The sequence below is a fragment of the Fistularia commersonii genome, chromosome 20, assembly GCF_037954325.1.
Source record: "Fistularia commersonii isolate RoL2024-O1a breed Wild chromosome 20, RoL_Fcom_v1.0, whole genome shotgun sequence".
Lineage (NCBI taxonomy): Eukaryota > Metazoa > Chordata > Actinopteri > Syngnathiformes > Fistulariidae > Fistularia > Fistularia commersonii.
In genome coordinates, this window is record NC_141303.1 from 10,080,437 (window position 1) to 10,101,681 (window position 21,245).

General features: G+C 40.2%; 1 protein-coding gene across 2 annotated transcripts in view; it reads right to left on the minus strand.

The window, feature by feature from the left end:
- The window catches only part of LOC147222873 (glutamate receptor ionotropic, kainate 2-like), a 62,466-nt gene extending 43,401 nt beyond the window's left edge, over positions 1–19,065 (minus strand). The window contains exon 1 of one of the 2 annotated variants that reach the window (XM_086167085.1): positions 18,505–19,065. In XM_086167085.1, coding sequence (XP_086023211.1) covers positions 18,505–18,628 — 124 coding nt within the window. In that variant the 5' untranslated portion in view covers positions 18,629–19,065. The remainder of the gene's footprint in view (positions 1–18,504) is intronic. The other variant, XM_086167084.1, reaches the window with a different exon arrangement.
- Positions 19,066–21,245: the final 2,180 nt, after the last annotated feature.

Consider the following 21,245-nt stretch of genomic DNA (forward strand, 5'->3'; position numbering starts at 1 on the left):
CCTTCTATAAATATCTCCTAACTTTATAATGGGAACACTCTCTGACATGTTAGGTTGTGAATGGGTCATGATGTGTGACGGTGCACAGAGTTACCATTCATGATCATTAATCTGGAGCTCCCCCTGTGGTAGACTGACCTTCCCACAATGCACAAAGGCCATCTTTCGCTCCCTGAGCCTTCCAGAAATCAGACCACCCCATCAAACTGATCAAATATACGGGGTACTTGGGAGGGCTATGAATTGACACAAATCAACATTTATTATACCACTGTGTATGATTCCCAATGTAAATATATTCTGCAATCCTCTCCCATTGCATAACAGGCTGCATCAAATTCTGTGAGGACAACATAGTCCCATTAAAAAAGGTGTGTTGTTTCAATAACAACAAGCCATGGATCAACAAGGACAGCAAAGACCTTCTTAACAGGAAGAGGAGAGCCTTCATGGCTAAGGACCACTGGACCCTCAGGGCCGTCTAGAAGGAGCTAAGGAGGAAACTGAAGGAGGCAAAAGTCAACTATAAGCAGTCCAAGATGGAGCAGAGTAAAACAGGGGAGGTTTGGAGGGAAGTAAGGAAGATGACAGGCTGTGGGAAAACCACGCCTGGAGCCAAAGGTGGCCCTGATTTTGCTGATTTTGCTTCCTTCCCCCTCCTCCCCACCCACTGCTCTGCTCCCCTCCTCCTGTCCACCAGCAGCAGCTTCTAAGGACAGTCCCATCTCACCCCGCCTTACCATCTCCTCAAACCTGGACGCCACCACTACTTGCCGCCCCTTCCCCCGCAACATCCACAGACCCCCCCCCCATCCACCACACCATCCCTTCCCCCCCAAGCACAGTCCCGCCCCCCTGCCCACCACAAACTTTCACACACAGTCCCCCCCATACCCTTCCGCCTGCCGAACAGCATCAGCTTCCAAGGACAATCCCCCCTTACCCCGCCTCCCCATCTCCTCAAACACAAACACAAACACAAGCACGTCGGCGTCTGTAGCGGGCTTCTCGTCTTTGGTATAGTGTGGTGGTGGGGCAATGTCAGGACTGGTGAGGTCAATGGGCTCAACAAGATAATGAGGAAAGCCTGCTCGGTGGTGGGACTGAACCTGGACCATCTTCAAGCTGTGGCAGTGGGGAGGGTGAAGGACAAACTGGGTGCCATCCTGCACAATCCTTCCCACCCCTTGCACGATGAGCTGTGTCTGACGGGCAGCTCCTTCAACCAACAGTTTATCCCTCCCTGGTGCAGAACTGAGAAACGTTCAGACGTTCCTTTGTGGCCATGGCCATCAGGCTGTACAACAGCAGTCTAGGCGGCACACAACTTGGACCGGCCTGAGTGCACCTGTGCAGCTTCCATAATCCAAAAATCTCACTACCCTACCCCATTCACTACCTCACCCATTCACGCCATGTCCTAACTCTGCTGTCTCTTATCGTTTTTTGTCGTTTTTTGTATTTATCTTATTCATTGCTATTTATTTTTGTCACTATTTATATTGTTGTTTAGCTCTGGTTGTGTATTTTCACCCTCACTGTTCCTTGATGTTGCCCATTGTTATCCCTGATGTTATTGTCTGCTGTCTATTTATCTGCTGTCTATTTATTCCTGGATGTCTTCCTATCTTCTATCTTTTGCTTTTCTATTTCTATTTATATTCATATTTATTTTCCTGTTTTTGACATTATAACTGTTACACTGCTGTGACAAAGGAATTTTCCCTATGGGGATCAATAGAGTTTATCTTATCTTATCAACTCTGACTGGCCTGAAGTGCATCTGTGCTGCTTCCACAATCTCACTACCTTACCCCATTCACTGCCTCACCCATTCACATGTCATGCCCTAACTCTGCTGTCTTTTAAATCCTTGTTGGTCTCAGTCCGCACGGATCATTTTATTCTTGTCATTGCTATTGTCACTCTATTTACACTGTTGTTTAGTTCTGGTTGTGTATTTTTCATCCTTACTGCTCCTTTATGTCGTCCATTATTATCCCTGATGTTGTTGCTGTTGTCTATTTATTCATTTATATTATAAAATAAAAATTACTTTTTTATTTTTTGACATTATAACTGTTAATCTTATCTTATCTTATCTTATCTTATCTTATCTTATCTTATCTTATGTGTCGTAGGGAAAGTTTCTATTCTGTTCTAAAGGTATGTGCAGCGGTGTTCAAACATCTGAGGGTATGTTTAACTAGACACGTTTCTCCAAACTTGCAAAAAATGAAATATAGTGAATTATCCATCTTCATCAACACTAGTTCCATTTAGTTATGAGAAATACACACTTAACCAAATTTTGTTTAGAATTTGTGTGATGTTGCATCAATTGAAACGTTTTATCATTTTTGTTGTGCTTGAAATACAAACCAAAAAACAAGACAATAAGGTACCATGAAGGATGAGAAATGAAAAAATGTCAAAATGTTCAATCTTAAGGCAAATTAAATCGGTGGATAAGCAATGAATTAGTAGTTAAATCTCTGCTCTGATAGATAAAAGCTGAACATGATGCATTAGGAGAGAGTACAAACCCTCATGTCATCCTAAAGCAGCTTGACACTGGTCCTGAGTGTCATCTGACACTCCTGAATGCTCAGCCTCAAGCTGACTCACACACTCAAAAAGACATTAATGAACACACACAAGCCTAAACAAACCAGCTAGGTAAGAAAGCGCTCACGAAAGCTGAGTGATGTGAGAACTGCAGAGGCCGTCCCTCCGATACTCAGGGCTACATGAGTTCATCTAGTGAAACAACCTCTGGTTTCGCAAAATGATCAATCGCAACTATCTGCTAATTCATAACACCTTCCTTTTAGAAATGTCTGTATTGTGTGCCAGTAGCATTGTCACTGAGCCAGCTCGTGGACAGCCGGGGTGAGAAATTATCATTTGTGTATCGTGTTAATTCCAAGTTTGGGTGTCAGATGCGTAAATTGACCATTTATAACAACTTACTAACTCTCTTCTCAAGCAAGTGTGAATTTGCAGGAACTCATTGTGGATGTACTAAACCACTGACTGACATTTTGTGTGCTAATTTGTCAAAGAGGGATCCATTTGAATACCAACTGTGCCAAACTGTGAACACATTTCCATCAGCCTTGAACTGCCGATGTCCCAAAGGACTTTTATCAGCCTTTAGTATTCAATATCTAAAACTACCCTCAAATTATGGATCCAAGTTAAAAAGGAAAAAAACAGCTACTGCGAATGGAAGATGCATAAGCGAGGAGTATACATCCTTGCCTGCACTGACACACACCGAGGTGGGAAAACACATACATTTTGCAGGAATTTATGCCGGCTCAGGAGATTAGAAAAACTCCTTAGAAATATAACACAGCTAGAGTCAAATTCTTCACCAATTGCCACATACAGAAATAATTGTCTGCCCCACAGGGTTTAGAAATGAAAATTATGATTATGTCTCGCATTAAAACTATTTTGGAAACATATTTAACAGTATTACCATCAGCCCATGCAACAATTACTTTCACAAACATGCCCACACATCATTTTATAACAATGCTATGGTTGCAATTTGCTGCTTAGACAAACAAATATGCAAACATATTGCACATTTTGGACCTCTGGCTTGATGAGAAGCAGATACTTTATTTTGAATGTCCAATTGATAGATAAATACATAGACGTTTATGCATCATATTTATATAGCAACTTATTTGACTTATTTTGCAGGATTCAGCAAACATTTACATTATTTAACCAAAAGTCTTTGTTTTTTTTCATTGTCTGTTTGCTTATTATTCAGCAGTTGTTGATCCATATTGATCACATGCTGGGTTCTATCAGCTACAAGGCAGCAGCCATTAACTTCTGGCAGCCTTCTCATATCATATACTATTAATACATTACACTTTGCTAGGTTTGTATAAACTGAATAAGCATCTCTTCACATACATATTGTTTTGCTACATTTAGCCAATTACCATGTAGCCAAGTCAGTCAGTCAGTCAGTGCCCAAGTATTATTGTACATTATCAGAATTGCCAAATGTACAATGTACACAGGAATTTGACAAGGTAAGACAGCTCCTAAAAGTAGGAACTTTGAGATGTCAGTTATAAGTTAGAAGAGAAGAAATAATAACTCAACAACAAGAATAACACAAAGGAGATATAGGAGATATATACAATTTAGGTTAATTAAATATAGAATAAGAAAGGGGGCGAGCGTCTTTGGGAATGATGGGGGATGGGGAGATTACAAGAATATTTTGAGGATCGTGATGGCCGGCAGGAAAAAACTGCTCACATGTCTGGTGGTTCTGGTCTTGATGGACCTGAACCTACAGCACGATTGGAGGGTTGTGAACAGGAAGTGAGCTGGGTGCGAGGAGTCCCCCATTATCCCTCTAGCCTTCTAGAACAGTCTCGGGTTCCTGTTCATGGCTTGTGTGTGATCCACAAGCATACTGAGTAAACAGATAGCATCTTCAAAATGAGTCCAAGATGTTTGAGATGTTTTAAAGATTACTAAGTATTGCAGCAAGACATTCTATAGCCACGTGAAAATCAGCTAAAAATAACATTACATGTCTAAACAATCATGTCCCTGAGAGAAATCACATAGAGAGATGTTAACAGGAAAAAAACAACTTCATTTTTAAGGGCAAAATCTGATGTTAATCACTTGATTACAAAGCACCAGAGGGTCTGTCATTGCTGGGGTACCTCAATAATTTACAAACAAGTCATACTCCAAAGTCTGCGGCCTCACCAGAGGAATGAGAGCGAGTGTGATCTTTGGCAAGCATTCAAAAGAAAGAAAATGAGACCTGAAATATACTCACAAATTTTTAGAACCGATGTTAAAGAAAAAAAATAGAACTTACCAGCATGAATTTAGACTCTGGATCGTCTCAAAAACTCATTCTGAGGTGATGTTAATTACTTATGAGTGGCTGGAAAAATGTGACGAAACCACTGACAAGTGAAATTCAGCAACACCCCAGGGAATTTTGTCCAAATGTGACATGAGAGCAAGTGAAAGTTTTGCTGAGAATTCTCTACTGTTCCAAGGCAATAAAAGAAAACAAAAAACAAACCATAGATCTGGTTAAGATGAGTGTGACTAAATTATGAAGAATAAATTTCCTTGTTTTCATGAATGCATTGTCAATGACAGTGAAGAAGATGGGAGATGTTGGAGATTATTGACATTCCTTTTCAGAGAAGGAGTGAAAAGTTCTCCAAGACTCTCTGGATGCAACGCACAGCAAATATAATCCATAAATGATCATAAAAGAAAACAGAAATATAAGACTTTCAAAAAGCCATACATGAATTAATACTTTTTAAATGGGTTGAACATTTCACACAAAACATTAAATATAACATAAACCACACTCCATTCAGTGTATGAGTAATTTCCAAGCATGCCAAATTTGACTCAACTTTTTAAATGTTTTGACAAAGTTAGGGCATAAAGTAGACAATGTTAAAATCCAAAAGGGGAAAATAACAGTGCAATTACAGGGATAAGGAAGTACCTTTGAAATGTGATATTTTTTGTGGTGGTTTTGTGGTATGATGCAGTAATTTTTTTTGTTTCTTTCAGGAAGTGCTTCAAATCCAAGTCATTTGCTGACATTCTTTGCAAGTGGCGCACACATAAAGAACCAAATGCGACATCAAAAAGCAATTACTATTGGCTATTATCTTGAGATCATTTTGCAATGTCACAACATATGCGATTGTGTGAGAACAACAGCTTTCCACTTGAACTTACAGCAGGGAGCAGATAGCGTCTGATGTTTTCTTTCACAACTTTTACATGCAAATGAGCAAATTGATCTTAATCTTTTGCCTAATCCATCCCCTGATTACTGTCAATAAAGGTTAACAATTATTGTATTGCTGGTGTTAAAAGCAAGCTCATCCCCCAAAGGAAGAAAAACAAATGTATATGTGGAAAGCTGTGGGCTGACTTGTACTTTATATTTCAACGGATAAACTGTAAACAAGATTACAGTGAAAAATCCCAAACTGCAATATTTTCCTGTCTGAAAATGACTGATAAAAAGAAAAGTACTTTAAAGACTGCAGTTAAAAATTCATTGTTCTTGTTGTTGTTGTTGTTGTTTCTTTTATATATATATCAAACGCAGTAACACTACATTTTCCATGAAAGTTGAACTATTTTTTTGCCTTGGAAAATATGATAACATATGATTAAGTTAGTTTACTACTTGCAGAGCCGGTAAAAGAATTTTATGTAATTTAAGGGGTAACACAGTGCTGTTATTGGAATAAATTCAGTTACTGACTGTGTTTGGAAATCTTCTTGGCAATGTATCTGGCAAAGCTGAGGGTAAGAATCTCATTCTCCCAATCTACCCAGGATATTACAACAACTGCACAGAAATATGATAATGTGAGTTGGTAACAAAATACCTTGTTGCATGAAATGTTTACTAAATCTCAGGTACAATAATCATTAAATAAACAGTATAGTAATTATTGTATTTAATGAGAAGTATCATGTAGTGTCATCAACACAACGGATACAATCACATTAAACGTGTCCATCACAGCTGTGTCATGGCTTAACTTGAATTTTTTGCACCATAAGAGGGCAATAATGAAAATTCCACTTGGTTGATGAAGATACATTGGCATGTGTTATTTTGTCAGAATTAAATGACAAATACATTAAAGTTTTGATTACAGGGAAAAGAAGGTGCTAACTAAGAAAATCCCCGAATCAGAGAATACAAAATGAGTTTTCCAAGGTAATCTAAACAAAAGTAATCCAAACCAGATAGTTGAAATACAGATCTTCTGATAATTGGGGAGTGGGCACAAATGCCTTATGAAATGATGAAGGAATGGCAAACAAGACCACACACACACACGCACGCACGTACGCACGTACGCACGCACGCGCGCACACGCGCACACACGCACACACACACACACACACACACACACATGCATGCACACCTCTCTATCTTGTCTAATGGTAGCCTCAGCAGGTGACAGATGGCCTCACAACACTCCTCACTGTAAACTGAGTTTTAATCAAACTGAAGTGTGTGAGAGAGATGCTAATTATTTTCTACAGGCTGAGAAAGTCCAGTCTCGAGAACACTTTGGCCAAGTGTATGTACCTTTGCTAGGTGTCAATGTTACTGTTCCTTAAACAGTTTCCTCATGGTGATATACCGTAATTGTTTCTGTCACCAGAACGAATTGATGATGTTCCAGTTCAGATGTGTGAAGAACTAAGACAGACACTGCAAAACCAAGCAATCAACAAAGGGCTTGACATATCTTAGTGATTAAGTTTCAAAATAATGTAAGTTATGTGGAATAAAGATAAAAGAGATGTCACTTCATTAAATTCCATACAACTTTAAGCACTTGAGTATTTGTTACTGTACTGTACAATTCCACCGATCATGCCTACATACCCACTGTTTCATTTTTTTTATCCCTTTATCTATTTATTCCTTTAGCCATTGTCTTATATTTTTAGCTTATAGTCACTGCTATTGTTGTGTTCGTCCTTTTTATCTTTGATTTTTGAGACAACGCTGGATCTGAGAGCTGCTACAATTTTCTTGCACTTTTGGCAACGACGATAAAAGCATTTCATTGACGTTAGATTTTGAATCTCAAAGCCTGAAGGCAAATACCACCCTGACAGAGTTTTAATATAACAGAGCCATTTGATAATTTATAAATATACCAAGAAATGTCATAATTTGTACCATGTATATACATATGTCTCCTTTATCCTACTAAATTCTTCCAACCTGCGTAGATGACGAAGGTAAAACGAATACACTGATGCTGCAATTAGGTCAAAGCAAATCAATGACACTCGATCATCATCCATGCTTTTCTCACACTCGTTTTGATTCTCACTGTTCTGCAGCTCATCAAAATGTTCATGTATTACATTCTTCCCATTGTAATTTTGAACAAAATGGCTGTAAAATTAGACTTTTTTTCTTGTAAAAAGGCAGATGTTACCTCCTGTCAGAGCAAAGGGGTCAAGAATTAATTCAGGAGGCAGCTCTTTAATGCTCACAGCTGGGATTTTGCTGGGTGATGGAGAGAGGAAGATTAACGACATTTTACAGGATTTCAGAAAGCCACAAACTCTACTAAAGTTGAGTGTCTTGCAAGTAGTTAACTCTGTTATATAATTGTGAAAGCATACTCCATTACGATATAAATATGCAAATCTGGTAGTCGTCGTTTCATCATAGTTTTGACAATAAACTTCATCTTAGTAATATCAGTCAATTGAAGCAATTTTGTCATAATCAAATAGTCAGTTGTCTGATAAACTGATAAAAAAATCAGTTGCCAGCCTTGGGGTTAATGAGCACTATCCTATATTTACTACATATCCTTAATACGGTAATTCCTCGTGTACCAAAGCCACAGTGATCTGTTCTAGAACTGCGACAGCTCAGTTGAAATTTAATCTGAAAAAGGATTCTTTGCTTTGAAATCCATATCTACAATAGCAAATGATGGCTAGTCATGTGTAGCTCAAATAAGGATGTCTTTGTATTGAAGGAAACTGAGAAAAGGGAGAAAAAGCTTGATGACCGTGAAAGTGTAGAAAGCATAGAATGACCAGTGGAGAAGCTGAGAGCCAAACTCAGCACGTAGAAGAGGGACACTCAAGGACAAAGATGGACTACTTAAATAGGAGAATGGGAGAAAAGAAAATGAGGAATGGACTAAATGTCGACTTTCTGGATTCTGGATACTGATTTAATGTTGAAAGCACTCTTTGGATAGATTGTATATAAGTAGATGAAGAGAAGACAATGGATTTATATCCCACAACATTAACCAAAGTGACATGTGCTCAACCCCCTTTTAGAGTGCAGAGCCACTGTAAGAAAACAATGGTAATAAAATATGTACTGTATTTAGCCTGTGAGAGAGGTGACCAGGTTCCCTAATCATGCATAAATACTTGGCACTGATAGGAAGATGTGGAAATATTAAAACCAGCATCATGACAAACAGCTGGAACGTGGTGAACTATAGTATATACCAGTTGTTGGCAGAAAGCTCCTGAACCCCCCCAGCAAAATTCAGCCGACTGGGCAACAGTGGGAAATGGCTGCAGCATCAGAACACCACCTTTCATTAAGTGAGACTATACTGACCGTGGAGACAGGGAGTCTTTTGTGTTTCCTTTTGGCTGGGTGGCAGAATGATGTGCCAAAACCTCCTGGGATGTTGTCCTTTAAAACTGGAAATCCACAAAAAAAGCTCTGCAGGTGATTGGATGAATCTATCTCTGTCAATCACAAAGCTGAGTTTGACCAGTCAGCTTGAAAGCAACAATATATTTTACATTGAAAAATGTCTCAAATCGTCACCTGGCAACCAGACACATCTGCTGATCTTCAGCATAATTTCACACCGTAGATCCATAGGGGCTGGATTCCAATTCATTCTGATCACTGCTATTTTCCTGAATTCAGTCCCGATTATAACCGATTATCTAAAACTTCTGACACAAGGATTGGCCAGTTAATGCTCCGGAGGTAATGTTATAAATACAAGACGCTGAGGCTGCCAAAGGAAAATCTTCTGATTAGACTATTGTGTAAGCTCATAAATACCTAGATGGAAATATTTCCAACAAAGATGAATTAAAGAAGGCGTTTAAGGTTTTTACTGTTAAACAGAGGACATCTGATGAGATTTTTCGGCTGCCGACAGACTTGAACTTTCTGACTCTGAATGCTAAGTCAATTCTAAGTTGGTACGTCTTACTATTAATAGATCCAACCAATCTCATCCACTCTTCAATGTTTGGCCACTGGAATATTGCTTCTGGAGCTTTTTCCAATATCTATTTTATATTTTTGTTTCTTTGAAATTGGTGAAAATGCCAGGCTATGTGAAAGAAGAAATACTATAGTGCTGATGTAAATAATACTACAGTGGCATCCTTGCTAGAAAGTAGCTGTATCCATTCGGGTCTTAGACGCACAAGAAATGACCTCCATTAATGGTACAGCTGATGCTGATTATTTATAGTGCATCACTGTCTAAATAATCTATAAATTAACTATCCCTTTGTCTTTCTGAATCAAATGATAGAGGCTGCATCCTGCCTCGAGGCATATAGAGAAAGTTGATAAAATATATCTATGAATGCTGTTGGATACTCTTTTCTTAATTGCAGTATAGTTAATCCAACCATTATCCCATTCCATCTGTTGTTATGGGGAGAAAAAACAAACATGATGTTTACCATCATCTTTGCAATTTTGTCTCATCTAGCACAAAATCTGACATTTGCTCTTTGCCACTGCTTTTTGAAGATGTGTTGTTGTGGATAAAACACAAGACAATACTTCAGGATTAACTCGGATGCAGAGTATACAAATAAACTGGAGGTAGAAATAGAACTTTGATAGGGACCTCAGCTGATTTAGATATGACTGACCTTGGAAAGTATGGAATCAGATGGGGGTCCAGCCTTGGGTCATCTGGTGTGAGTGAACCCCTCAAGATATCCAATACAATACAACCCTTACTATGAGAATAGGAATGGATTAAGCTTTATATATCAAACTTGGGGGAAAAAAGCAAAATTTCTGTTCTACAAATGAATTATCACACTCCCCAAAAGCATTCAAAACTACTACTACTTATGGTCTGGTCAGCTTAATTGCAAATAAAAACTAGTCAGGATAACTTTGTGGCTGGGCTCAGAATATTTTTCATTTGTTAATGAGTTCACAGTGATAGCTGCTGTCTCTTGTGAGTACTATAATCATATCAGTCCGTGAAAGTTGTTAAAAAAAATTGCTGTTTGATGACATGGAACAAAAAATAGAGTCTCAGTCACAACTCAATGCATAAGAGCAATGAAATCAGCATTTTTTAATAGTGAGTAGTGACTGTCTGTACTTAACAGAAAAAAGGCAGATTATGTTGAAATGACACTAATGACTCTATGGTGACAGTCGGTCATTCAGGGTGCTCTTCATACTATTATATTTAGTTCTAAAGCACGCTCTGTGAGGGTTTTATTTTAGCTATCGTTTGAAAAATTGTGACTATCAAGGACACTGAGAAGGGGATGTGTTTCAAAATGAACTAAACACGCACAAAGCTCAATCAATAAAGTTGAGCCATCAAAACAGGGGTTCTTGAAACAATGGGTAATATCACAGCAGCTGAGTTTACTTCTTTCTCACAGTGTATGCAATTAAATAGTCACATTGCCCCTCTCCTCCCCCTGTCAGATGCATGAAAAGTGGGCGCCATGATCTCAGTGCAAACTGTTACAGATCAGAGTGCCATCTGACAGTCAAAAAGATGGTATATTTGGGATGGATGGAAGAAGCAGGGTGAGGCATGGAAAATATATCTGGGAGGAGGAAAAAAGATCAAAAGCTGAATGGATGGTCCATTAGACCTGCATGGACGACACCCTACCCCTTCCCTCAGCCCCAGGCAGCAAAATATCTGTGACGTGTGTGGATACAGCCCTTGCTCTACAAGCAACCAAAATAAGGAGTTACAGTAAGTTTAAATTTTCTGCAAGGCAATGTCAGGTTTTACCGCTTGTTCCTGAAACACACACAGGCAATGGTATCGATTCACGGGGCAAACAAGACCCAGAGCCTATTTTGTTTAAAAAATAATGAATAGTGAAGCTCCCATAATGAATGCAATACATATATTTTCTTTTCTAAATAATTCAATGCAGAATATGTATTCATAAAAATGTTTTGTGAAACAAGAGCATTGCTGAGCGTTTGTCATGCATTCATCAGTATTTGGCTGTGTGTTGGATAGGAGCTGTTGTAATGTTTTGAATAACCAGGCCACATTAAATGGTTATGAAAGAATGAATTTGCAACTTAAAAATGCAAATTTTATCTATTTAATTCATCATTGGTATCATTTACAAAGATATAAAGATATACTTAAAGTGTGTATTTCTGGATTGTAGTGGATGAGAATGCCCAGATTCCTTCCCTTATATTTGCATCTCTTCTCATGTCATTCCAAAAATAGCAACCCCTCCAAGAAAAACAACAACAGCCTTATTGATAGTATGAGAAATGTCATGCACTTCAAAAAATTGATCAAAAAGGATGAAATAGGACTTAATGTCTTGCCTATTTCCCTCTCCATCCTTCACATAGAAAATGCTCAAACATCAAACTCACAGTTCTGTCAGAGGGAGACAAAATAAATTCTGCTTTCTGTCTTTCACTTAGTTCGTCCACTCCTACTCTTATCCTTTATTCAGCTGGCTAGAGATGAAGGTGAATCACCACATCTTAACCTGATCAGTACCTCACTTCATGGCTCACACAGCCGAAGGGCTTTCTCTGATCGATTGACTTTGAATCCTATGTAGTTTCAATGTCAGTGCTTTCATGTATGGCATATGTGCCATCAAATATGTTTACCTGCTATGGGCGCTTGGAATGGTAAATGCCTCCGTTTTTTTTTGGATACGTAATGAAATGATTAAAACATCATATCAATGCATACGACCATCAAGCACTACAACAAAAACACCAACAACATCCAAGTTTCTAAATGTAGAAATAATAACACAAATAAACAGTAAACATGTCGTCAGACAGACAATTAGCGCAGCCTACTTGTACAATACACAATAATAAAGCTGCATTTGTTTGTGGCCTTTTTAAAAGGGGTGGTTTACAACTAAATTATACTTTAAAAAGGAAAAAAGAACAGCACAATTTGCCTCTTCCCTACAGCATTATTTAGATAAATTTAGCATGAGTTCCTGAATTGTATAGATATCAGATATTATCTTGCAGGTTTATTCAAACCACATAAGAGCGAATAGTACTTGTGGTTTTTGAATAGCACATATATCTTTGAAAAACTGAACATCTTATTAATTTCCTTCAATTATTAATCCTGTCACTTAAGCCCGACCCTATTTTCAGCAGTTTTATGGCAAATTAATTCCACTCAATGAAATCATATCCACATCTATTTGTGTGAGATTTCTGACAAAAAGCCTGTGTTTATTTTGAGCAGGGATTTGATAAGTTTAATATCTCCAAAATACAGCAGCTCACATCAATCAATCAAAATTGCTAACGGGCAAAACAGGTAGGTCTGTCTAAAAAAGGAAAACAATAAACGATAGGAATCTTTTATTTTTAATTTAGGGTTACCTGCCTTATCAGTCCAATGCAAAATGCAACTCCGGTGAAAATAGAGGTCCTTCATGTCCCCTCCAAAAATATGATGCAAAGAAATGCAACCTTATTGTAATATGGGGTTGGTTATTTTTCTAACCACTTAGAGCCAAGCCAGATCATGAAACACACAAGTGCCTCATCATCATTCACATTACCAACCAAAATGGGTTTGGCGCTTGCCAGAAAATTGAAATATAAATACAAGCTTAGAAGGGATATTTTGAAGTCCCTGCAGCTCATAAAGCTCACTATGTCACCAAAGAATACACACATAACCTATAATGATTTTCTTACACTGTTGGTTTCTCACACAGATAGTAGCTTGTGATGAGCCAACCTTGACTTGGCACCGGTAACTTGCTGAACAGCAAATTGTCTCCACTTACAGCACAGCACTTTCACACCTTTGGGTTTCAAAGTGCTTCACACTAGATAGCATTCACACACATCAAAGGCTGCTAAATTCTACTTTAGATATTCGCAGTAATTATTTTGACATGATGAGTTTCTGGCGGGGATTTATCAAGCTATTCACTAGATCCTTCTGCCATATTTTTCCAGAGAGGAAGACCCATAGAACAGTTCCATAATAAGGGTTTGTAGGTACCTCTGTTTGCATTACATTTCGAACACACCTTTTGTCTCTGGACAGTTTTGTAAAGCCCTGTTGGTCAGTAATGAAACACTGGAATGTCTTTTCTTTGTCATGATTTTTAGAAATATGTTAGCTTTTTTTTTTTTATTCCTGAGGAGTGTAAAAAAAATATAGCATTCTTTACAAATTCAACACAGTCTCAATAAGACCAATATTGGCTTCAGTAGTTTCAAAAAAAAAACTTTTCAGGAAGCTGTCTTATATCTTTTAGCTTGCTGATATAATGCTGCTGACATTTATTGAGCTGTAGTACATGACTCCAGGCTTCCCGTTATGTTTTCGTAGAATTTCTTTTTTTCAGGCTTTCTTCACAGAAGCAAAACAGCCCTAACTGCACAACCGCAAGTGAGCTACGAGTGCACTACTCTGAGGCAAACTAATCTTTCTTTACTTTGTGTCCCCCCGCACTTTACACCCCAACACCCCCCATTCTTCCCTCACAAACACTCTTGTTTTTATAACACCTCCCTGTGACTTCAAAATTTCTTCCACCCCCTTGGATAGGAGAGTGAGAAAAGACACGCCAAATATTTTTCCAAAGATTCACAAAGAAAAACACATATCCTTCGTCAGTGATGTTCTCAGCTAAGACCCGGGGTAAGCTTCGCGGTGGACACGATACAGGGGGCTTCTTGAGGGACAGTTTTGCAGAGCAATAGCATACATAATTCCCCAACCCTGTATCCACGGAAATCCTTGACTAACAGTCAACAGTGACAGACGAGAGTGACAGGTTGGGAATAATGAAAGGCAGTACAGTGCTAGAGCCTCTCATATGCCAGCAGAAGTCAGAATTGGAAATCATATTTCCTTAATTTGGCTTACCAAAATAGAATGCATCTCAAAGGAGAAAGCTATGTGGTGCCAACAGTTAACACTGACTGACAATATCAATAATCTTTCTGAATGAAGCCGTTGAATCTAAAAATGGACAAAAAGGAACAACGCTTTACATGTTCCTTTTTTGAAATGAAGAAAAAACATACCCTGAATTCATCATCATCAAGCCTTTTGTGATGGATGCTTGACAGCAAGACCTTCAAACACCAAGGACTGTAAATGCGTTTTAGAAATCCATCAAGATAGCTCACTGCCTCAAGTCCATGTGTGGTGCTGCATGCTAATGTGAAACAGACCTTTGTTCTTGAAACCCATAGTAGATATTTTTAAACCATGGAAATCATTTGCCAGTAGAAAGGAGATAGTTTCATTTGACTATAAGCCATGGTAGGGCCAAGTGACACATGAATATTTTAAGCAGCTTTGTGACTGTTTAAATGTATTTACACTGGCAGTGGGCCAGGGCACCGGGTCTTATCCTTAATTCCTGCAATCCTCAATATAAACTCCTGCATGAAGATAATTCTAAGCTTGTGGAAAGCAAAAGCATAGAGTTAATTATGCACAGCTACTCCCCTTAAATTTGCTCCCTCCCTACTTGCTTGTCCTCAAAAACCTTGTAATTTGACCATCATGCAAATTTTAAGGGGGATGAAAACAGTATATATTTGAACAGAAAATAAAAGACTTTTTTTCTTGGCACCACTTAATGGAAAAAGTTAATTAAACTTTCACAAGAGGGGGGTTGCACCTTTTGCAAAAGCAGAGAAAACAATACCCCGAATTGCCATTCTAAACCAAAAACAATGTTACATTGTAGCTATATAAATTCTTGGAAAGGGAAAATATAAACATATGCTGGAGTTAAACAAAAAATAAGGATTTCTCAGTCAATACTGTTTTCATCCCACAGACATTCTGCATCACCCTATTTAAAGACGGTTTTGGTAATTTTCATTATGCCTCAGTACCGCAGACCAGCTCAGTATTAAAATGCTGCGTCAAATTCATTGTTGACTTTCTTTCGCTTTAATGTCTTCTAGTGGCATTTTATGAATAACATGCATGTCTGTGATTAAATATTAATCAAAATTAAATTTCATCACTACTCATAATCAGTAGGACTGGCTATTTGTTATGAAGGCAGCTTAACACAATCATGGAGCTCTAGATTGGACTTCCTCTGAATTTTCATAATGTCAAATGAATTTTATATTTTTGCCCTTTTAGCTGTCACAGGATTGGTGTTCTTAAAGCTCCCCCTGAATTTCCATCTCACTGAATCCTAACAAGTCAGAAATGACAAGTGAGCAAGCTGAACTTTTGCGGCAGCAGCTTCTATAAATAAAACTTCAGTGAGTATAACTTCACTAAGAATGTTTTTACAATTTCTCCCGACAGACATATGACCATGACACAATACTAAGGTATCGATATAAAATCGTCTCAGGTGCGATTTAGTCTTTAATGAGCATATTTGCCGGAGCCTTTCATTTTAACCAACATTGTGTGAAGTAAGGTAATTGGAAAAAGAATAAAAACGAGTAAAATAAAATCTTAAACACCTGGACTCTAAGACCCGAAGAACTATCGCAGGATTGAAAGTCTGATTTAGCTCTCATAGGGAAAATATAAACCAGTTTTAAAAGGAGCTTATCCTCTCGATTGTATTTTTTGCATCCCGTAAGTGTTGAACCAGCTCTATTTGGTTATCTATGTAAATTAAAAATCTGTGAGAATCAACAACCGGAGGCTTAACATCAAATCTGAAGTCTGGTCAATTCAGCATATTCCACCGCAGCTGGTGACCTGAAGACTTCACATATCATACTGTTCCTGACACTTGTTGCACCACATTGTGAGACTGTAATGCAACCCAAATTATTTTCCATTATGTGTGCCTGAGCATATAGGATGTGTGCATGTATTTTTCCTTTTTTCTCCTAAGCCTGACAGCAGTACCATGCAAACTGCCTGTCTTGCCTGAATGCAACACGGGACAGGAAGGGAACAGACAGACCCAGGGGAGCTGACCTCCTCATTTAGCAGCCTTCTGCAGGAGCAGCTGGGATTATCTGCTGAGCAAGCACATCCCGCAGGACAGGAAATGCACTGGAAAAGTACCAATGGGTTTCATTGTCTCTAAAGGCAATTTGGTGTTTCTCCTGAATCTCGGACATACACACACAGTTCTAAAATGTATTTTTCCGACTCAACTAGAAACAACTCATGTTGTTAACATCCATTATTGCAACTGTATCCCAGTAACTTTTAATTTTGAATGCATTCATTGTCTTCTTAATAAAGTTAGAACATTCAAGGATAGATATCTCCATTTCATTTGAAAACTCAGCTTCCATGCATCTTGACACACAACGAAAAGCATGCCTATTATTTTTCTTTTCAAATTCTTTTGATGCTTAAATTTGTTCATTGAAAGATATGATGCCCCGCAACATTTTTCTTTCTAGAAAAAGGTGTTAGGGAGACATAGATTTTCTGCGATACCACAGCAGAATCTCTCACTGACAAGATTCACCCCGCTGAATATTAGAGAAGCTGTCCTGTGTGTTTTTAGAGACGGGGGTCTATTGTCAACCAGACCGTTATAAACGGAATAATGCGGCATCCTTGGACAGTTTACTATCGAGAGCGATTTTCAAAACAATGCCTCAGAAACACCTCATCAGTCTCTCGCAGGTTTTAGACGTCATTTACCGGCCGGGGAACTTGCAGTGTTTACACAGAGACTTCACCGTTCCCCCGGGGATCACCGAATAGATGCCCGGCGTCTGTCAAACGCCTTGCGAGACGGGAAATCGCTCGTCGTGGGTTGAGGATGCAGCAGGGAGACAAGCACATCCCGTTGCCATAGCGGCGGATCGTGTGGATGCGGCCTGACTGTAAAACAGGGGGATGAGGAGGAGGAGGAGGAAGAGGAGGAGGGGGTACGGACGTGTTGTCCACACTTGGTGACATCCGTTGTCGGTGGGTCTCTCCTGTCACTCTCACACGCTTTGCATGCGTGCATGTGTGTATGTGTGTGTGAGAGAAACACGGTACCCCTGAGATGGAAGCCCGTCCGAACCCGCCACGTTCTGTGACATGCATGTGTTTTTTTTAAGAACAATATAAAACGTGAACAGCACGAGTAACACTGAGTTGTGTTGTGCATCGGGGGAAAAAAAAGCAGCGGCAACAGTTAGATGACTTTATCCTTCAATGACAAATATCAGCAGCGTTGTTCCATCAGCCAGAGGCGTCTGGAGGACTGGGGCACCGACACAAAACCGACGCGCCGAGGAAATCTTTGGCAGGTGCATTTAAATAACAGCCCACTTCACGACACGTTTTTATGTGACTCAGCTTATAAATAAAACCCAACGTCTGCGACCCACGCTGCCCACGGAACGGGCCGGCGCAGGGAAAAGGATGTTTTTTTTTGTTTTTGTTTTTTTAAAAAAGGACCCGCTGGAAGTGAAGGTCCGAGCTACGCAAGACCTGTCGGGGTGTGAAACGCCAGTGGACCGGGTGGATTCCGTGGGTTCGACTCTCTTACAAAGTTTCTTAATGTCGGCGGAAAATAAAGTCCACACACACGCACCGTCTCTAACACGACACTGCACGGCTTGGAGGGCAGATCGGGCTGTTTTCTAACTATATGATCTGATTCCGGAGCAGGAGAGAGACGAATACGGCGTCTCCATTGGCGATCGAACAGCTGAGCGCCGTTTTCCGGTGGCATCGTGTCGTGTGATAAAAACAAGAGGAATCTTACCGAATCTTAAAACGTGTGGCATCCCGCGAGAGTAACCAAGAAACAGCAGCAGAAGCGGGATCAGTCTGAGGTTGGACCTGAAAACGACTCTGGTTATCATCAGATGATGGGAGGTAATCTTCATGTTGTTTTAAAAAAAATGCACAGTGGTTTATTCCCCCCGGTGCGCGGGTTCGATTCCCCCGTAATTCGTGCACAGTCGCTGGGCAAGTCAGGGAGTCGGCGGCCCTGGATAAGCAAGATCACGGCATGGTCACTTGCGCTTTCCCCAAATCCATTAGCAGTCCCGGCATGATTCCTTTCTCCTTCCCCTTTTCCTCTATCACTGCGCCAAGATACAACAATCCTCCGGGTCGAGGGACGACGGGACATCCATGTCGAAGGATACGGATCCAAAGGGGAGGGGGGGCGGGCATGGGCTGTAGGTGAGATATATCGAAGAGGGTTGGAGAGGGGATCAAGAGCGCCAAGCAGAGGATACAGCAGCGATATGCAGCCTCTTATGAGGCGCTCTGGGTTGCCTGCGCTCCCATTATACTGCACTGCTGCACAGACTCTGACGTCGAGCCAAGGTTGGTGTTGTGAACGCGCACCAAAGAGAGAGCGAAAGAGGGAGAGAGAGAGAGAGAGAGAGATGAGGGAGGAAGGGAGGGGGAGAGAGGGAGTGGGAGAGGTGGAGGGGGGGGGGTTGGATCTGACGGATGACGAGAAAGGGGAAATACATTTGTAATGGTGAGAAACTTTTCTTCTGCGCCCGTCCCTCCATAACTTGGTGTGTAGTGAACAAAACTCGGATGAAACAGCAACGGGTGCGAACCGTCGGGCCAGTTTTCTCCTGGTTCTGGTGGAGTCAGACCCAAACCTCCTCGCTGGCTTGCTTTGACCGGCGAGGAGATGGATACGGTGGAAAAACGGATGTAGTCGCGACTGAAAGTTTACGCTCCAAGGATTCAGCACCATGGACAGCATCGCAGCAAAACCACGTAGACTGCAGTTCAAGAGCCTGATTTCACTCTTGTGCCTTTGACGGCCGGCAATTTTCAAGCTTTTATTTTCCTCTATTAATTTTTTTTTCTTCCACGGTACAACAAAACTGTCCAACCTCTGTGAAGAAAACACAATCTCATATTTCTGCATTTATAATGTTTGAGCACAACCATCAAGAACAGGCATAACTGGGACCAATTTGAGTTTCGTCATCCGTCTTTCTAGACCTCTCTGATGGGATTTCTAGCAATAACCTCTGAATAATATCAATTCTCCTCGCAGAAATGTGGGAGGAGTGGGATGAAAGGAATTAAAATCATAAGCCCTCCAGCAACACACTATTGTGGAGTGTGAGCCGTTAGCCCATATGAAGATACGCACAGCGTTCATGGGCAAGGTCCTGTACGGTTAAGTGTCACGACCCTAGCCTTACAGTATTTGTGCAGGCCTACGTTTTATAATTAACAAATTCAAACGAGGCCGTACAGGATGCATTGTGCCGCCAAGATGAATATCTGCCGCTCTGTCACGAGCCTACATGCTATTGATTTAACACTACATGCACCTTATCAGCCTCCGCCCCCAACGAGGAGCTCTTCATGGTCGATGGATCTACTGGAGCAATGGGTACAGCATCCCAGGAGGGAGGGCTATTTTATCCCAACAGAAATGTGAAAAGAGGCCTATGATCAGCACCACCAGCATCAAAAGCCTGGGTGAACACTGTCATTGTGTGACCGAAGTGCGAATAGATGGGCTCTGTGAGCGTGTCCGTTGGTGTAGAACAACTGCAAGAGTAAAGCAAGTAGAACACTCCTGTCTGTGGCTTTGTGTTTTTAGTCGTTTTTGGTGCCCTTTTATTCAGTGCCATTACTTTACTGTTTATAGCCTCGGTATATTATTTCATAATGTGTGAAATTATGGATGGATAGTATAAGGAAAGCTCACTCATACCTACACTTGCTTTTTCTTGAAGAGCTATTCCACAGAAAATTAGTACATTTGTCAAATCCACTTCACAAATAAAAACCAGTAAATTTAATAGTGAAGACTGTGGGAAACAAATTGTAATTACACCAGATCAAGTGTGTGGCATGAATATTGACTTTTAACATGTGTCAGCTTGCGTGGGTCTGCGTACCAGCACTCTGCAGTATGAGAATATCAAAGAGAATGGCACTCATCATGCTACCATCTGGGCCATTAGCATAATTATGGAGAAAATCAGGGTGTCTGCACAAGTTAACAGAGATTCACACACCATGAAAGAATACTCGTTGAGTTCAGGGAGAAGATAACTGAAAGGCAAGCATTCTCAGCACCCTCTGCCATTATACTTGGGTGTAGCAGCGGTAGGTGTGCACTACGGGATCATCATTTGGGGGTTCAGGCGACAGTCCTTGTCAAAGTAGCTCGGCACGAGTGCTCGGTTTTGGTGCAGACAAATTAAGGGTACAACCATAAGTATCTTGAAATGGTTCAAGACAAGAAAGATGTGTGTCACATATGTAACAGGACTGGCAAGGGGAGAGTTTCCTCCATAATTTACCTTCTTTTTCAATGGTCCATCTTTTTTTTCTTTGTCCATCCATCTTCGTCCTTCCTCTCTACAGAAGGTGCAGGGGTTCCCCAGCAATGCATTCCAGCTCTTCTATGGCACTCCTAGGCAGATGAGGTATATGATCACTCCAGTCAACTACGCGGGTTCCTGCCAGTTGGATAGGCTTTCTGGGCAGTTTGCATGCAGGCACCTT